Here is an 18,668-nt window from a genome sequence, read left to right as displayed (position 1 = left end):
TTTAGGTAAAAAAGTATAATGAAAAAAAAAAAGCAGAATTGGCCAGATGGAAAAAGAGGTGCAAAAATCTTACTAAAGAAAATAATTCCTTAAAAATTAGCATTGGGCAAGTAGAAGCTAATGACGCCATGAGACATCAAAAAACAATAAAACAAAGTCAAAAGAATGAAAAAAATAAAAGAAAATATGAACCGTCTCATTGGAAAAATAACTGACCTGGAAAATAGATGGAGGAAATATAATTTAAGAATTATTGGACTAACTAAAAGCCATTATCAAAGAAAAAGTCTAGACATCAATATTTCAAGAAATTATCAAGGAAATAATCAAGAAAAACTGCCTTGGTAATTTAGATCCAGAGGGAAAAATAGAAATTAAAAGAATCCACCAATCACTTCCTGAAAGAGATCCTACAATGAAATCTCTCAAAAATAGTGTAGCCAAGTTCCAGAGCTCTCAGGTCAAATACTTCAGGCAGCCAGAAACAATTCAAATATTGTGGAGACACAGTCAGGATCACACAAGATTTAGCAGTTTCCACATTAAAAGAATAATGGAAGGCAAAGGAGCTAGGATTGCAACCAAGATTAACCTACCCAGCAAAATTGAATATAATCCTTCAAGGGAAAAAATGGATATTTAATGAAATAGAGGAATTTCAACCATTCTTGATGAAAAGACCAAAGCTGAATAGAAAATTTGACATTTAAACAGAAGACTCAAGACTCAGAGCTAAATGTGAAATAAGGACTCAAGAAGGGACTCAATAAAGTTAAACTATTTACATCCCTATATGAAAAGATGATACGTGTAATTCCTAAGAATTTTATTATTATTAGGGCACTTAAAAGGAGTATACATAGAGGGCATGGGTGTGAGTTGATTATGTTGGAATTATCTTAAAAAATAATGAAGGTGGGGAGGGGGGAGAAAGAGAGATGCACTGGGAAAAGTGGGAAGAGAGCTAAAATGGGGAAATGTATCACATGAAAGAGGTGCACTCCAGAAAGAGCTTTTACAAAAGGGAAAATGGGTGGCAGGCAATTTTTGAACTTTACTTATTGGAATTAATGCAAAGAAGGAAGACTATATATACACACTCAGTTGTGTGTAGAAATGTAACTTACCCAATGGGGAAATAGGAGGGGAGGGGGATAAGAGAAAAGGTAGGGGGTGGGGGGGGGGGTGGTAAAGGAGAGATGACAAAGGGAAGGGTAGATTAAGGGAGGTAATGGTTAGAAGCAAAATAGGGTTTTGAGGAGGGACAGGATAAAAAGAGAAAGAAATAGAAAATAATGGGACAGAGGGAAATACACAGTTAATAATCTTAACTGTGAATGTGAATGAGATGTGCTTACACGGAAAATGGAAGCAGATGAATTAGAAACCAGAATTCAATAATATGTTGTTTACAAGAGACACATCTGAAACAGAAAGACACACACAGAGTTAAAAGTAAAGAGCTGAAGCAGAATCTATTACTCTTCAGCTGAAGTAGAAAAGGCAGGGATAGCAATCATCTCAGATAAAGCAAAAATAGACCCAATTAAAAAAGATGAGCAGAAAAACTACAGTTTGCTAAAAAGTACCTTAGCCAATGAAGTAATATCAAAAATTTTTTACAGCAAATTTCTCTAGTGAAGAATTTATTTCTCAAATATATACTGAGTATAGAACTGAGTCAAATTTATAAAAATAAGAGCCACTTCCCAGATGATAAATGGCCAAAGGATATGAACAGGTAGTTTTCAGAAGAAGAAATCAAAGCTGTCCTTTGTCTTATGGAAAAAACTAAATCGCTAATCACTATTGATTAGAGAAATGCAAATTAAAACAGCTCTGAGGAACCACCTCATACCTTTCAAATGCTGGAGGGGATGAGGGAAAAAATAGGTACACTGATGAATTGTTGATGGAATTGTGACTTGGGCCAGACTCTCTGGAAAACAGTTTGGAATTATGCCCATTGTACTACTATCAGACCATGCATACCCTTTGACCCAGCATAACCCTACTAGCTTAGTATCAAAAGAAAATACCTATATGTACAAGAATATTTATAACAGCTCTTTTTGTGGTGGCAAAGAATTAGAAATCAAGGGGATGCTTATCAGTTGGCATCAGAGGCTGAAGAACTTGTGGCATATGATTGTGATGAATTACTATTGTGCTATAAGAAATGATGGGAGTAGTGATTGCAGAAAAACATAGCAAGACTTACATGAACTGAGGTAAAGTGGGAAGAACTGGGAGATCATTGTGCACAATAACAGCAATATTGAAATGAGGATCAACTGAAGGACTGATCAATACAGTGATCCAAGACAGTTCCAAAAGACTCTTGAGGAAAAAATGCTATTAATCCCCAGAGAGAGAAGTGATGAACTTAGAGTGTAAATTGAAGGATAATTTGCTCACTTTCTTTTATTTTTCTTCTTTTTTTTTTGAAATATGGCTACAATGGAAATATGTTATATATGATTTCACATGTATAACTGATATATCACTTGCCTTCTCAGAGTTGGGGGGGTGGGAGAGAATTTGAAATTCAAAATTTAAAAAGAAAAGAATGCTAAAAATAATAAATTTGAAAAGAAAAAGAAAACTTGTGATTGATTGAAATGAGAATTTCTGTCTCTTGACTGATAGTTTAGTGCGTACTCCACTAGCTTTGGATAGGTGGCACGGTGGAGAGAGTGCTGGGCCTAGAGTTAGGAGAGTTCACATCTGACCTCAGACACTTGCTAGCTATGTTACCCTGAGCAAGTCACTTAATCCTGTTTGCCTCAATTTCTCATCTGTAAAATGAGTTGGAGAAGGAAATGCAAAACCACTCCAGCATCTTTGCCAAGAAATCCCTAAATGGGGTCATGAAGAGTCATACATGACTGGAAAATGAGTGAACTAACTTTGTTTTGAACCACTCTCTTTTTTTTTTTTGTCATCTAAGGAATTGTACTCAAAGAGCCAGTTTCAGATTCAGATTTACTCCAAGAAATTAAAATAAGTTCATTGTTAAAGTTGTGGATTTTCACCTTTGTCCTTTTTTAGAAAAAACCCTAATCTTTATGTCTTGTCCTTTAAGATGCCCAGTGTGTGGTGGATATTTATGTCAACTATGACTGTGATTTGAATGCTGCTAATATTTTTGAGCGCCTTGTAAATGATTTGTCGAAAATTGCTCAGGGAAGAAGTGGACATGAATTGGGAATGACACCTCTGCAGGTAAAACACGAAGAAGAGAAGAACTAGCCCTGGTGTCTCTATTTTGAGTCACATGGTCTAGTATGTGGTACAAAACTCTAAACCCCAGTTTCCAGTATAGACAGAGTACAGATTTACACAATTATTAAAATACATACCACATACATGATAGTTTAAGAGGTTAGATTAGAAGTCAGTCTCTTCTCTTTGGGGGGATTTTTCTGATACTTGGAGATGTCAGAAGGATACAAATGAAAATTTAGGCCAAGTAAAAACAAAAGAGAAAAAATTTATTTTTAAGTAAAGAAGCCAGTCTTTATTATTTTAATAAATAACTTAATGTCATTATTTATTAGTGTTTTGCTAAGTATTCAATTGCTTCCAGTGAATACAAATTGAACATGTGGCAAAATCTTTAGCAAGATCAGGACCTAGCACATTATAACACATATACAAGGGTGCCCCTGGACTGATTTTTTTTTTGCTTAGGCAGTTGGGGTTAAGTGACTTGCCCAGGGTCACACAGCTAGTAAGTGGCAAGTGTTTGGTCTGAGGCCGGATTTGAACTCAGGTCCTCCTGACTTCAGGACCGGTGCTCTATCCACTGTGCCACCTAGCTGCCCCGACTGATTTTTTTAATGACGCTTTAGTGACTGTCTTTGTCTGCTGCCATACTACCACTTTTAAGAGTTAAAAAGGCAAGAAAGTGAGTTTTACTCACAAAATAGAAGAACTGTGATCAGAACCTTGATTACTCTACTTTTGAAAAACTGCCAGTGTCTATTAGGCTTTTTTTTTTTTTCCAATACTGAAGATTCTCAGTTCATTAAAAAATTCTTTGCTGCTACTTTTCACTAGTGGCTGTCCTTGTGCATTCTCTAGCAAACTTTGATTTTTCATTAACTTTTGAGTCCAGAGTATTATGATCAGATGCTAAAATGAACATGGATTTCTCAAAGTAGTCAAAATTTTAGACTTCCAATGAAGGTGCCTTCATTCTGTTTCTTTTCTGCACTTGATTTAGGCCCTCACAGTGTTTTCCATTTGAACTTAAGAGTCAGGATATGCCTTCTGTAATTTACTCAGTAAACACACATTCAGAACCTACCATATACAGTTTACCTTGCTAGATACTAGTGAAGATAGGGCCCTCAAAGACTATGTCTAGTGGTTTACTGCTACAAACCAGTTTAATGCTTTATTTGTAAATGCAGAATGTGATAGAAATGCACACCATCCTTTTATCATTGAGTATGACTACTTTGAGAATACTTAGTCAGATTTCAAGATTTTCATGATCTCATTGCTGTAGTCATTTCCCCCACTCACAGATCATAACCTATCCTTGCCTTTTTATCATGTGCAGTTCTTGTCCATGTCTTTATATGATCCCTCTATAAATGATCTACCTGGTGCCTGGTGGTTGGGGATGGGGGAAAGGAGGGGTTCTCTTGGGTATTTTAACATTTTTGTGGGTATCAGTCTATCATCCCTCACTTTCATTTACTAAACAAGGTTCTCATATTCTATCAGCTATGATTCTATCAGCTACAGGAAGTCATAATTACTTTCTGTAGGTGTCAAAAGCATATTTAATTTTCCAGTGCTTACAAATTCCCTATAGTCAATATTAATTTCTGTAGGAAATGTCCCTGGTTCTTTTTTTAAAAAATGTAGAATGATGCGGGATCTATTCAACTATATTTATGGATTTTTAAAACATAAGAGTATAACCTACTAGGCCAACATGTGGAGTATGTGACAAGAAACTTTTTAACTCTCAAGGTGATTAATTCAACTTCTAAAGTTCTTGACTTTAGGTAAATGTTCTTTCTAGGATCCTGGTGCTAAGATGTTTGTAATATGTACTTTATAAGAATTCTAACAGTTTCCTCCTTAAAAAATCCATAATATATCATTAGTTAACATTTCCTTTGTTTTTGTCTTTTTTGGAATATAGAAGTATTCATATCCAGTATCATCTCAAGTTTTCCAAACAGTGTCGGCCTCAGCTTCATTTATCTTTCCTAGAGCTCCATTTCTTGCTCTATAAATTGAGGCATTTGAACTAGATGACCTCTGTGTTCCCTTATATCTCTATAAAGTTTTGTGACTCACTTTTATCCTGGGTATGAATCCTATATCTCTTTTCTCACTTAGGAATTAAGTCTGAGGAAGAAAGGTCTTGAATGTTTAGTATCTATACTGAAATGCATGGTGGAGTGGAGTAAAGACCTGTATGTGAACCCCAACCATCAAACAAGTCTTGGTGAGAGCCTTGTTTTTGTTTCTTTCTACTACTCTTTAGAAATGTTTAAGATGAACCAGAAACTTTTTTTTTTTTGTGATGTGGGCTATAGAATTACACTAGAAATCTTAGTTTCTAGCTCCTCTCTGCCATTTTAAAAAAGATTTTGCTTCAAAGATAAGTGAAACTTGGCCATATGTATGTGGCAAAAAATGGAGGAGATGAGTGAAAAGAACATTGGAATCTACAGTCTTAGTTTCATTGTTGTTTTGTGTCCTTTTAATTCTTTGCATTAATTATGCTCTTTTGTTCAATTGCAGGCCAGGAGAGACCAACAGATCAAGACCTGGGCGAACCCAAAGGTCTTGACATCAGGAGGAGGAGCAGTGTAAGCTCCCTGGACTCCACTGTGTCCTCAGGGATTGGAAGTGTTGGCACCCAGACCTCTGTCCCAGATGACCCCGAGCAGTTTGAGGTTATCAAGCAACAAAAGGAAATCATTGAACATGGAATAGAACTGTGAGTATGGCCCCTGACATGCTTCCTTTGGGCTCATCAGGTTGCTACTGTTGTCTAAAAGTGTAACATTGGTCAATGGGTGTTGCTGTACACTTGAAGTAAATAATACAGAGAGTTAAGGCAAAATCCTTTTTTTTTCCTCCAAATTAAATAATTCTTCATGCTATGGTTTGGAACTAAATTTGGAACACACATTTTCCCTATTTTTGTTTTTCTAAACTGAATTCACATGGCTCATCTATTCAGCATTTTTTGGTTTGTGTTCCCATTGTGTGCATAGCACTGTTCTAAGCATTTTTTGTGGTGAAGAGGACACAAAAATAATTATAGACATAATCCCTGCCTGAAGAGAGCTTATGTTCTAATAGGAAAACCTCAACTGTGCATAAAATAGCTTGATATAAGGCAGAGTAGTAAAGGAGAAACAAAATCTGTAGCTTTAGGGGGAGTATGAGATTGTCTTCTAGCAGGGGTCCAGGGAAGGATTCATTCAGGAAATGATATTTGAGCTGGGTACTGAAGAATGAGCAAGATCCTGATAGATGGAAATGGGAGAAATTTATTCTGGACAGATTAGATCAAGAAGAGAGAGAGAGAGTGTGTGTGTGTGTATGTGTGTGTGAGAGAGAGAGAGCGTGTGTGTGTGTGTGTGTGTGTGTGTGTGTGTGTGTGTGTGTGTGTGTTTCTTAAGGCTACCATGACACTCAAATTACCTTGTTTAGACTAAATTCTTTTCACTCTCATTAGACTTAACTGGGCAAAACCTTTACTCAGTATGGCCTTTCAATTTATCCTAACTACCCAAGAAACCAAGAGAATTATAATCATTGTGGCTCTTGATTATTGGATACCACATAGCAGTCAGTCCACAAACTGGCTATTACTGAGACAGTATTGTACCACTTTCCCCTTCCTCCACATTCTTTTCTTCTGCCTTGCATGTATGTTATTGTGCTTTTTAGATACCTGTGCTTTACTCTTATTGAGATAGGCCATCAGAATGACCCAACCACCACAGTTTTTGCTTGCTTTGGAAAGTGTTGGTCTGCTGAACAAGACATAATCTCTTTTTTGTGGCTTAAACAGGATTATTGCTAGAATAAGTGATATGATTTGTTCTCTGACAAAGACTACACCCTTGACAACAGTCAGATGAGAAGGATATTTTGCAAGATCAGACAAGGAAGGATTGGATGTTACACCTCCAGGAAGATTGATAAATACCAAAATAAAAGGAGGCATGGCAGGTCACAGTAAACCTGAAAAGTCAGGTTCATAGAAGAAAAAGTGCTTTTAGTACGATTAAAAGGGGGATAGTAAGAGAGGCAAAAGCATAAGCCCAGAAAAAAAGCACAATGGAGTCTGTGACTTTTATCCGTAGCCTGAATTAGCCAATTTGTGGCAGCTCTGTGAGCTTTCAGGGATCTCTTGTTTGAGTGTTCCTTCATGTGTTCTTCATAATTTGCTACTACTAAGTGGGCATCACCTTTTCAGTCCTTCAGACATTTCAGAAATAAGCAACCTGTTCAAGAATTCATTTGCTGTACCTTATGTAGCAGAAAAGAAAAATGATAAATATTGGAGAGGATATAGGAAAATGAGGACACTAATGCATTGTTGGTGAAATTATGAACTGATCTAACCATTCTGGAGAGCAATTTGGAATTATACCCAAAGGGCAATCAAGCTGTGTATACCCTTTGATCCAGCAATACCACTACTAGGTCTATATCCAAATGAGATCATAAAAATGAGAAAAGGACTTACATGTATAAAAAATATTTATAGCAGCTCTTTTTGTGGTGGCCTAGAATTGGCAATTGAAGGCATGCCCATCAAGTGGGAAATGGCTAAACAAGTTGTTGTATATAAAAATGTAATGAAATAGGGGCAGCTAGGGTGGCGCGGTGTATAAAGCAATGGCCCTGGAGTCAGGAAGACCTGAGATCAAATCTGACCTCAGACACATAACACTTACGAGCTTTGTAACTCTGGGCAAGTCACTCAACCTCAGTTGCCTCACCAAAAAAAAAAAAAAGAAAGAAAAGAAAAATGTAATGAAATACTGCTGTGCTATAAAAAATGATGAGCAGGAGGATTTCACAAAAAACCTACACAGAATTCATCTGATGCTATCTTATTCTATGATTAGGTTCAACAAAAAGCCAAAGCGGGGCATCCAGTATCTGCAGGAGCAGGGCATGCTTGGAACTCCAGTAGAAGATATTGCACAGTTTCTGCACCAAGAAGAACGCCTCGATTCTGTAAGATCACATTTCCTTTTTGTAGACTCAAACAAGAGATTCCTGAAAGGTCAGAGATTATTAATGGCCCAGCAAAGGGTGACTTGACTGTTTGTCCACATACACGATTAAAACGCAATGATATACATACGTGCCTTTTGTAGCACGAGCTTTCTGATGGGAGCAGTTGTTGAGAGCACCATTCTAGGGAGAGAGTCAAAGATAAGAAAAGTTGTTAAATCAGAGCATGTTGTGAGAGACTAGAATTAGTCTGTGCTGCAAAGGTTTGGGCAACTCTTAGCCATTCCTCATTCTGGACCTTCTAGGATGAATGTTCCTTTTTTGTTGTGTCTCCTCTTTCTCTGTCTGCTGTATATGTCCATTCTGTCCTTAATCCCTCACATACCACACCAGACCTGCAAATATTGGGCATGAATAGTAGTTGTGAAGGGGTCATCACTAACTTGATGACTGTGCTGCACACCTTTTACTTAGCGTCTCCTCTGAATTAAGGAAATTTCACTCCTGAGTCCATTGGTGGGATGTTTCTTTCAGACCCAAGTAGGAGACTTCCTGGGAGAGAGCACCAGACTCAACAAGGAGGTGATGTATGCCTACGTGGACCAACTTGATTTCTGTGGGAAAGATTTTGTCTCAGCTTTACGAATATTTCTTGAAGGTTTCCGCTTACCTGGTGAAGCTCAGAAGATTGATAGGTTAATGGAGAAGTTTGCTGCAAGATATCTTGAATGCAACCAAGGGTAACAGCCATTACCTACTTTCTAAAGCAGTTTTCTGTTTGGCTTTGTCTCTGTATCATTTTCCTCTTGGGCAGGGGGATAGACTTAGTATTTCTAGATCTGTGCTGAATGACGATGCTTAAGAGCCATGGGTAGGAGAAATGGGCATTTTTTATTATATCTAGAATAGGGAAATTTTTAGCTCCCTGATTAATATCTGGGAAGCTATTTGGACTTTTATTTTTCTTTCTTTTTATGTACTGATTGGCAATTAATGTAAAACAATTTTGGCTCAACATAACTTTGTAACAAGTAGTGCCTTCCAGAAATGGAAAAGGGGGCTGTCTTATGAGGTAGCGATCTCATCATCAACAAAGCTATTCAAGCAGATACCAGATGATCATTTCTCATGATGTTCCAGTCAGGATTCATGCATAGGGCAAGGTAGACTAGACTTTCTTTCTCACCACAGATTTTTTTGAGGAATAAATATGTGGCATGTATTAAATTCTTGAGAATGTCTAAATGTATGAAAACTCTGTGGAAAACATGCAGTGGAAACATTTTGATAGCGACTTTCCATCGTGATACCAGATACACAGTTTTTATTTTAAGCTACCATTACCTGCTGAATATTTGGAAAAACGATTCTTGTGAAATGGCTAGTCAGCAAAGTCAGCAGTCAGGTCATTTGAACCTAGTGGAAATCTTGATTTGCCTCAAAGATTTCATGTGTCTGCATTCTTAGTACATATCCCATGTGGGTAGTAAGACCCTGCCTCTGCCTTAATCAGCAAATTTGTGGCCCAGTCAAAATTAAAATTATACAATAGAGCCTTTTACTAATTAATTTTGTACTTAGTAAGACTCAGTATTTTAATAACCAAAGATTTTCTTAACTCTTTCAAATCATATATTCTCTATTGCTTTGCTTCGATCTAAAATATTTGCTAAGTATTTCCAAAGAACTTGCTGAAACTAAGTAAGAAAGTTGAATTTTGTTCTCACTTTGTATTCAGATAAACTCAATTTTACCCTTGCATTCTTATTGTTGAATAGTGCAGTGGATTGTGTAACTGTTGAATGAATTAGAAAGTCTAAGCAGTTTAATTGTAAGCTGCTTTATTCAGAAAAAATATTCCAGAGTTTGATACTTATGCTTAATCAATACCTTATATGCTGTGTACCATCTTTAATAAATGTTCAGTAATGATGGAAAGATAGTGAAATTTCTGACTAATTCGCTGTTAGATGGAGCAGTAGGCCTGATTTTTCTCAAGTATGAATGATGTTCTTAAAGTCTCTAATCTTTTCTTCCAGGCAAACTATGTTTGCTAGTGCTGACACTGCTTATGTCTTGGCTTATTCAATTATTATGCTCACAACAGATTTACACAGTCCTCAGGTAAAGTACTTGCTAATGCTTTTCATCTTGTAGAGTATAATTTTTATTGGACTATCAGATTTTTAAAGTAATTTTAAAAACTTTTCTTTTCAGGTAAAGAATAAAATGACAAAAGAACAATATATTAAAATGAATCGAGGTATCAATGACAGTAAAGATCTGCCAGAGGAATATATCTCCACCATTTATGAAGAGATAGAAGGAAAGAAAATCGCAATGAAAGAGACAAAAGAGCACACAATTGCTACTAAATCTAATAAGCAGAGTAAGCCTAAGAGCAAATTTTTGTCACATGCAACGTTGATTTTTCCCAGAATTCAAAAACAAATGCCTGTTTATAGATGTGATTTTCCATATCCATGTATTTCCATAGAAAATCTGATGTTAAAATAATTTACTCTTATTATACTAATTCTTTCATAATAGTATTTTGAGGGTAGATTTGATATTAGCAACCAGAAGTAATTTAAAGCAGTTCTAAGTTTATGGATTAAATTACACTATTGAATGGAGTCCAAACAGGAAAAGAAAGAATCCTAGTTTCTTACTCAAAACTTTCCCTCAAATTTCAGATGACTCTACCTCTTGGAAGGTCCAGAATCCAGTCATTGGACACATTGCACACAACACATTGATCTCATCTTTTTTTCCCCCGCAAATGACAAGTATTTATTTTCTCTCCTCACCTCCTATTCCCAAATTGAAAAAAGAAAAAGAAAAACTTTTAAAATAAACAATCCAAATCAAACAAAACAAATTCCCACATTGGTCTTCACTAAAAATGGATGTTACAGTCTACATTTTGAGTCAGGGAACATGGTTCTTCATGTATCCTCTGGAATTGTCCTTGGTCATTGCCCTGTTCATTCTTAAATCTCTCAGAGTTGTTGGTCTTCATTTGCTCTCCTGGTTCTGTTCATTCACTGAACATCAGTTCATACTACCCAGGATTCTCTGAAATTGTCTCATCATTTCTTAGAGTACAATAAAATTACATTACATTCATATACCATAATTTGTTTGGTCATTCCTTAATTGATGAACCTTCTTTACCACTTCAAAAAGAGCTACTACAAATATTTTTTTACATATGGGTCCTGTTTTTCTTTGATCTCTCTGGGGTATCTGCCTAGTAGTAATTTTACTGGGTTAAAGGATATAGCGTTTGGTGACCACCTGGGTATATTTGCAAATTACTTTCTATAGTTCCCAGATCCGTGGCTGGCTCCACTAACAATGCATTAATGTACCTGTTTTCTCAAAGTCCCTTCACTGTGTCATTTTCAATTTTTGTCGTCTTTGCCAGTCTTGTGGGTTTGAGATAGAACCTCAGAGCTGCTTTACTCTAATTGCTAATGATTTGGAGCATTTTTTTTTCATATAGCTGTTGATAGCTTTGATTTCTTCCTTTGAAAACTGCCTGTTTATATTCTTAGATCATTTATCAATTGGGGAACATATTAATCTCATATTGCTGTGTATCTTCACAGATGTAGCCAGTGAAAAGCAGAGGAGATTACTTTACAATTTGGAAATGGAACAGATGGCTAAAACTGCTAAAGCTCTGATGGAAGCTGTGAGTCATGCCAAAGCACCTTTCACAAGTGCCACGCACCTGGACCATGTCAGGCCCATGTTCAAGGTAAGTCCCTTGAGAAGCTAAGCGAGGAAGGAGTGTGCATCACTTAGGAATTGAGAAGCAAGGCTATGATCAGGCAGGCAAAAAATTAGGAGAAGATGGTAATCCCCTAAAAAGGAAGACTAAGGCTTTATAATCTTTTCTGTACAGGAGCTGGAATGATTTGATTTAATTTAATTCAGTTCTGTAGTCTTCAACCTTTCCTTGTTGACTGTTTCTTTCCCTACTGCTACAAACATGCCCACTGCCCCATTCTTAAAAAGCATTCACTAGAATCTGCCATCACCTCAGTCCCTAATCCTATATTTCTCCTCTTTCTCAGAAAAGAAAAGAAAAAAAAGCTATCTGTATTCATTGTTTCTACTTTCTCTCCTCTCACTCCTCAGTCTTTTGCAGTTTGGCTTTCTTCATCACACAGCTGAAACTTCTCTTTCCACAGTTACTACTGGCCTCTTAATTGCCAGATACAGGGGCCTTTTCTCAGTCTTCATCCTTCTCCATCTGTCTAGGCATTTAATATTGTTAGCCTTGCCCTCCTCCTAGATTTGCTGTCACCTTTGGGTTTTCATGATCCTGTGCTTTTCTAGTTCCCCTCTTACTTGTCTGACTGTTCCCAGCTTCTTTTCATAACACCCCCAGAATTCTGTACTGAGCTCTCTTCTCCTCTTCTTCACTCTCTCTTAATGATGTCATCAGCTCCCATCATTTAAATATCATCTCTATATAGATGAATCAGACACACATGTATATGTACACATTTGTATATGTACATGGGTGTGTGTAGCCAGGTAGCCTTCTCTCTCCTGAGTTCAGTTCCCTATCATTAACTCCCTGTTGGACACACTGGATGTCCTGGAGACACCTTACATTCATCATATCCAAAACAGAATTCATCATCTTTCCCCTCAAAAGCCCTTTCCTTCCCCTGAACTTCCCTCTCAAAGGGACCGCCATTCCAGTCTCCCTGTTGTCCTCGACTCCTCACTGTCCTCTCTCTACACATCCAGTCAGTTGTTAAACCTTGCTCATTTTGACCTCTGCAACATCTCTCACATTTGACTCCTTCCCCTTAGTTCAGGCCGTCATAACCTCTCGCCTATATTATTATAATAGCTTCTTAATTGGCCTCCTTTCCTCAGGTTTCTCCTTAGTCCAATCCATCGTAAACACTGTTCCCAAAATGATTTCCCTCAGGCACAGCTTGGAAACGTCACCATCCAAACTCCAGGGGCTCTGTATTGTGTATTGTCTCTAGGGTCGAGTAGAAATGCTTCCTCTGTTTTGCTTTTAAAGTCCTTCACAGCCTGGCCCCAGCCTATCTTTTCTAACTTCATCGTGTATAACTTCCTCTCCTGTGCTCTGTAATTAGGCCAAGCTAGCTTCTTTCCACTTTTCATAGTCAGCACTCCATTTATCTCCATACTTTTGCATGGTTTGTCCCCTAGGCTTGGAATGTCCTCCCCACTAGACCCCACAACTCCAGGATTGCCCTCTATGAACTTGTTCCTGACTTTCCCCCTTCCAAGTGTTCCTTCCCTACTTCACATTTATTTGCATATATTCTCTATATTTACATATACATATTTTTCTCTCTAAATAGAATGAAAGCTCCTTGAGAGTAGGGATAATCTTACTCTTTGTATTTGTGTCCCTGCTGCCTAGTATAGTGCCTGACACATAGTAAGTGCTTATTAAATTCTTATTGAATCTATTCAACATATATTAAGCATCTGCCTTGTGCAAGTTATTGTATCAGATGGTGGGGATCCAAAGATGAAATACGGTACTTTCAAGGGGATTAGTATTTAATGGGAGGAGGGTGAAGGACAAAAATGAGTTATATTTGCAAATAATTATAATACTCTTGATCTGGGGATTCTTTGTTATAGCTACTTCCTCCACTGACAGAATGCTGTCATTCTGATATGATGCTTTATTCTGATATGAAAGTGACCTTAGTTTCTCAAAAACTATGATAGTAGAGCACATGCTTTCACAGGTTCAAGAAAGTTGTAAAGATTTTGAGAATAGGCGCAGTGACTATGTGTCTGCTGTCTGAGGAACTAGCTTAGCTGAATAAAGAGAGCTTAGCATCAGAAGACTGAAATTTTTTTGTTCATTGCAACCCTTGAAATACATAACAGTACAAATATGTGTGACTCTAGAAAATAATGAAATGTACAGAAGAGGTCAGACAGAGAGGCATAAGGATGATATGGATCACCTTTAACTGGGAGGACCAAGGAAGGTATCTTGGACCTGAGCCAAGCAAGGGATCAAGAGCTGGACAGACCATCTTTTCCAAGCATGGGGAATGGCTTATATGAATGCATAGAAATTAAAGAGAGCATGATGTGATTGGGGGTAGGTGTTTGGTTGAGACATAGAGCACTGAGAAGCAAGCATTGTAAAGTGAAGATAGACTGCTTTTTAATGATGAAAAAATGATGGAATATTTACACCTTATCACAGCTGAGTTTATTTACAAGTACTTATTAACCGTCTTTTAGATGGATGACCCTATGCTGGGTACTGAGAGTCATTAAAGAAATTAACAAATAGTCCCCTACCCCTTAACAGCTAGTATGGGAAAATGAGACGTATACCAAATAAATATGCCAAAAAGAATGTGGAAATTCATAATAAATATAAAATGCTTTGAGTTCACAAGAGGGAAAGATTACTTCTGACTGGGGGAAAACAATACCGATTTTATACAATAAGAAATGAACCTAAAGAATTCAGAGAAACATGAGAAAATTTGTATGAACTCATAGAGAGTTCAATAAACAGTTAAATCAGTCAACATTTATTAGTCAGATGTTTAGCAAGTGCCTGCTAGGCGCTGGGAATTAAAAAAAAATTTTTTTTTTAAACAACATTCCCTGCTCTTAAGGAGGTCACAGTCTAATTGGAGAGACAACATGCAAACAAGATATTTATAGGATAAATTGGAAATAATCTCAGAGGGGAAGGCACAATGATTAAGGAGCACTGGGAAAGGCTTCTTGCAGAAAATGGCACTTTAACTGAAACTTGAAGGAAACCAATTTATTCAGGACCCAAAAATAAGAAAGTGCGGAGGCCAGCCAGTGAAAATACTGAGAATTCAAGAGGGAGTGTCTCATTTGAGAAATAGCAAGGAGACCCATATCTGTGGATTATAGAATACATAGAGGGGAGTAAAGTGTAAGATTGAAAAATTAGGAAGGAACCAGATGATAAAAGACTTCAAAAGCCACAATTTTTTTAAATTTAATCCTGAAAGTAATAGGAAGGAGGGGTAGCGTCAAGATGGCAGAGTGAGAGGAAGCAATTTCGCCTACCTTACCTATTACACCTCCTTCACAAAAACCTAAATAGGTACTAGACCAAATTCTGATCAGGAAAGCAAAGAAAAAGTCACAGGGAATCATTTTTTCAGCCCAGGGTAGCTTAGGAATACAGATAAAGATGTTCGCAGACACTGAGGTAGGGGAATGGCCAGTAACTTAGTGTGGTAGTATCAGGGACAGAACGGGCACTGAGACAGAACATCAGGACAAGATCCCAGGGAATCCCTGAGCAAGTGTTGGGAGCAGAATTGGGTGCCATCTGAGAGCTCTGTTGCATGTTACCCAGTTCCAGGTTATAGTTCCAGAGTAGACAGGAGTGGTTACAAGCAAACAGAGGGTATAGCTGAGTTTTTAGTACAGAAACAAGTTCTGGAAATGGAACTCTGAGATTAGAATTTTACAAAAGTAGGTCTAATAGACTCCTGCAGAATATTAAATGAGATCAGAAGGGTGTATACCTGTTTTTTAGCTGGTGTGGCATCTTCACAAAAACTGATTATATATTAGGTCAAAAAACCTCACAAACAAATGCAGAAAAGTAGAAATATTAAATGCGTCTCTGACCATGTTGCAATAAAAATTACATTCAATCAGTAGATACTTATTAAGTCCCTAATACGTGCAAGGTGCTGTGCTAAGCAAATTCAACAAAGGGCTTTTGAAGCATAGATGAAAAATTAATTGGAAATGAAATGACAATCCTAAAGAATTAGTGGGTCAACGAACAAATCATAAAAAACAGTAATTTTATTAAAGATAATGACAGCAATGAGACAACATAACAAAATTTGTGAGATGTAACCAAAGCATTAGTTAGGGGAAAACTTTATCTTTAAACATGTATATCAGTAAAAGAAAGAGCAGTTCTATGAATTGGGTGTGTGACTAAAAAACCCTGGAAAACCAGCAAATTAAAAAACCCCAACTAAACGCCAAAATATAAATATCAATAATCAAAGGAGGGATTAACAAAACTGAAAGTAAACCATTGAACTAATAAAACTAGGAGCTGTAAAAATCAGTAAAATAGATGCCATTGGCTAATTTGTCTTTTAAAAAAAATGAAACAATGAGCAGCAAGGTGGAGTAGTGGACAGATGGTTGGGCTTGGAGTCAGGAAGACTTGGGTTCAAATTTGACCTCAGACACTTACTAATTAACTGTGTGACCCTGGGCAAGTCACTTACTCCTGTTTTCCTTAGTTTCCCTCATCTATAAGATGAGCTGGAAAACAAACTCCTGTATTTTGGACAGCTAGGTGATGCAGTGGATAGAGCTCTGGCCTTGGAGTCAGGAGGATCTGAGTTCAAATCTTGCCTGAGACACTTGACACTTACTAGCTGTGTGACCCTGGGCAAGTCACTTACCCCTGTTTTCCTTAGTTTCCTCATCTATAAGATGAGCTGGAAAACAAACTCCTGTATTTTGGGCAGCTTGGTGATACAGTAGATAGAGCTCCGGCCTTGGAGTCAGGAGGACCTGAGTTCAAATCTGGCCTGAGACACTTGACACTTACTAGCTGTGTGACCCTGGGCAAGTCACTTAACCCCGATTGCCTCACCCCTCCAAAAAAAACCCCCCAAAAAAACCAAAACAGCAAATTGTCAGTATCAAAAAATGGAAAAGGGGAATTTGCAATAAATGAAAAAGAAATAAAAGTGATTATTAGGCATTAATTTTGCCCAGCTGTATTCCATTAAAAAACATATGACCTAAATCAGAAATATCAAACTCAGCCTGAACCAGATTAAAATGTAATTGGGAAAAAATTTTTTTAAAAAATAGAATGCAACATAGATAATGTTCTTTTGTGGTTTTCTGAGTAAATATATGGCACTTGTTTCTGTTTGAGTTTGATACTACTGATCTAAATGAAACATGAAATTTTACAAAAATATAAATTGCTCAGATTAATAGAACAGGAGATAGAATACTTAAATAATCCTATCTTCAAAGAGAAATTGAATAAACCATACATGTACTTCCAAAGGATGTACCCAGGACCAGATGGATTTCCAAGTGAATTCTACCAACATTTGAAGAACAGTTAATCCCAATACTACACAGATGTTTGAAAAAATATGCAAAGGAGTTCCTTTCATACACAAATAAAGTCTTGATACTTAAACCATTGAGAGTCAAAACAGAGAAAGAAAACTATAGCCCATTTTCCCTAATAAATATTAATGCAAATTTTTAAAATACTAGCAAAGAAATTACAATATATCATAAAAATCATACTCTATAACCAGGCTGGATTTATACCAAGCATGGAGAGCTGATTCAATATTAGGAAAACCACAAGCAAAATTAATCATTACAAATTATTAACAAAAATTGATCATAACAAAAATAAAATCATATGATTATTTCAGTAGATGGAGAAAAAAACTTGACAAAATGCAACACCCACTCATATTAAAAATACTAGAAAATGCAGGAATAAATGGATCTTTTCTTAAAATGATAAGCAATATCTACAAACAAAAGCAAGCATTATCTGTAATGGGGACAAGCTAGAATACTTTCCAGTAAGATCAGAAGTGAAACAAGGGTGCCCATTATCACCATTATTATTCAGTATTGTATAGAAATGCTAATATAGTAATAAGGTTAAAAACAAAAAAGAAATTGAAAGTATAAGCTTAGGCATATGGCAGACACTAGATATAAAGATTAGCTGTGTTCACTGTGTTCCAATATAAGCTCAAAATGGAGTATATGATTTAGACCTCAAGGATGGTATCATAAGCTAGTTGATGGAGCATAGAAGGAATTGCCTGTCAGATATATAGCTAGGGAAAGAGTTCATGACGAAATGAGAGATAGAGAGGTTCACGGGAGTTAGGAGAGGTAATTTTGATTACTTAAAATTAAAAAGGTTTTTGTACAGACAAAGCCAATGCAGCCAAAATTAGAAGAAAAGAAGGAAAGTGGAGATGGGGGGCGGATCTTTGATGCTGGTTTCTCTGATAAAGATCTCATATCTAAATATATAGTGAACTGAGCCAAATTTATAAAAATAAGAGGTAATCCCTAACTGATAAATGGTTAGGGGATATGAACAGATTTCAGAGTAACTAAAGAAATCTAAGCTATCAATAGTAAAAATAAAAAATGCTCAAAATCACTAATAATTAGAGAAATGCAAAGTAAAACAACTCTGACACTACTTCATACCCATCAGATTGGCTAAAATAACAGAAAAGGAAAATCATGTGGGAAAATAGGTAGGCTAATATACTATTGAAACTATGCCCAAAAAGCTGTGCATACCATTTGATCCAGCAATTAGGCCTGTACTCGAAAAAGATAAAAGGAAAAGGACCCATATG

General features: G+C 36.7%; 1 protein-coding gene across 2 annotated transcripts in view; it reads left to right on the top strand.

The window, feature by feature from the left end:
- ARFGEF2 (ADP ribosylation factor guanine nucleotide exchange factor 2) overlaps positions 1-18,668 on the top strand; it is a 108,935-nt gene that overhangs the window by 51,704 nt on the left and 38,563 nt on the right. For both annotated transcript variants that reach the window (XM_027851359.1, XM_027851348.1), the window contains exons 12-19: positions 3,086-3,225; positions 5,365-5,473; positions 5,773-5,971; positions 8,124-8,235; positions 8,770-8,975; positions 10,275-10,359; positions 10,453-10,624; positions 11,850-12,001. In XM_027851359.1, coding sequence (XP_027707160.1) covers positions 3,086-3,225; positions 5,365-5,473; positions 5,773-5,971; positions 8,124-8,235; positions 8,770-8,975; positions 10,275-10,359; positions 10,453-10,624; positions 11,850-12,001 — 1,175 coding nt within the window. The remainder of the gene's footprint in view (positions 1-3,085; positions 3,226-5,364; positions 5,474-5,772; positions 5,972-8,123; positions 8,236-8,769; positions 8,976-10,274; positions 10,360-10,452; positions 10,625-11,849; positions 12,002-18,668) is intronic.

The sequence above is a fragment of the Vombatus ursinus genome, unplaced genomic scaffold, assembly GCF_900497805.2.
Source record: "Vombatus ursinus unplaced genomic scaffold, bare-nosed wombat genome assembly UNPS02000580.1, whole genome shotgun sequence".
In the NCBI taxonomy this organism is placed as follows: Eukaryota; Metazoa; Chordata; class Mammalia; order Diprotodontia; family Vombatidae; genus Vombatus; species Vombatus ursinus.
This window is presented reverse-complemented; position numbering and strand designations above follow the sequence as displayed.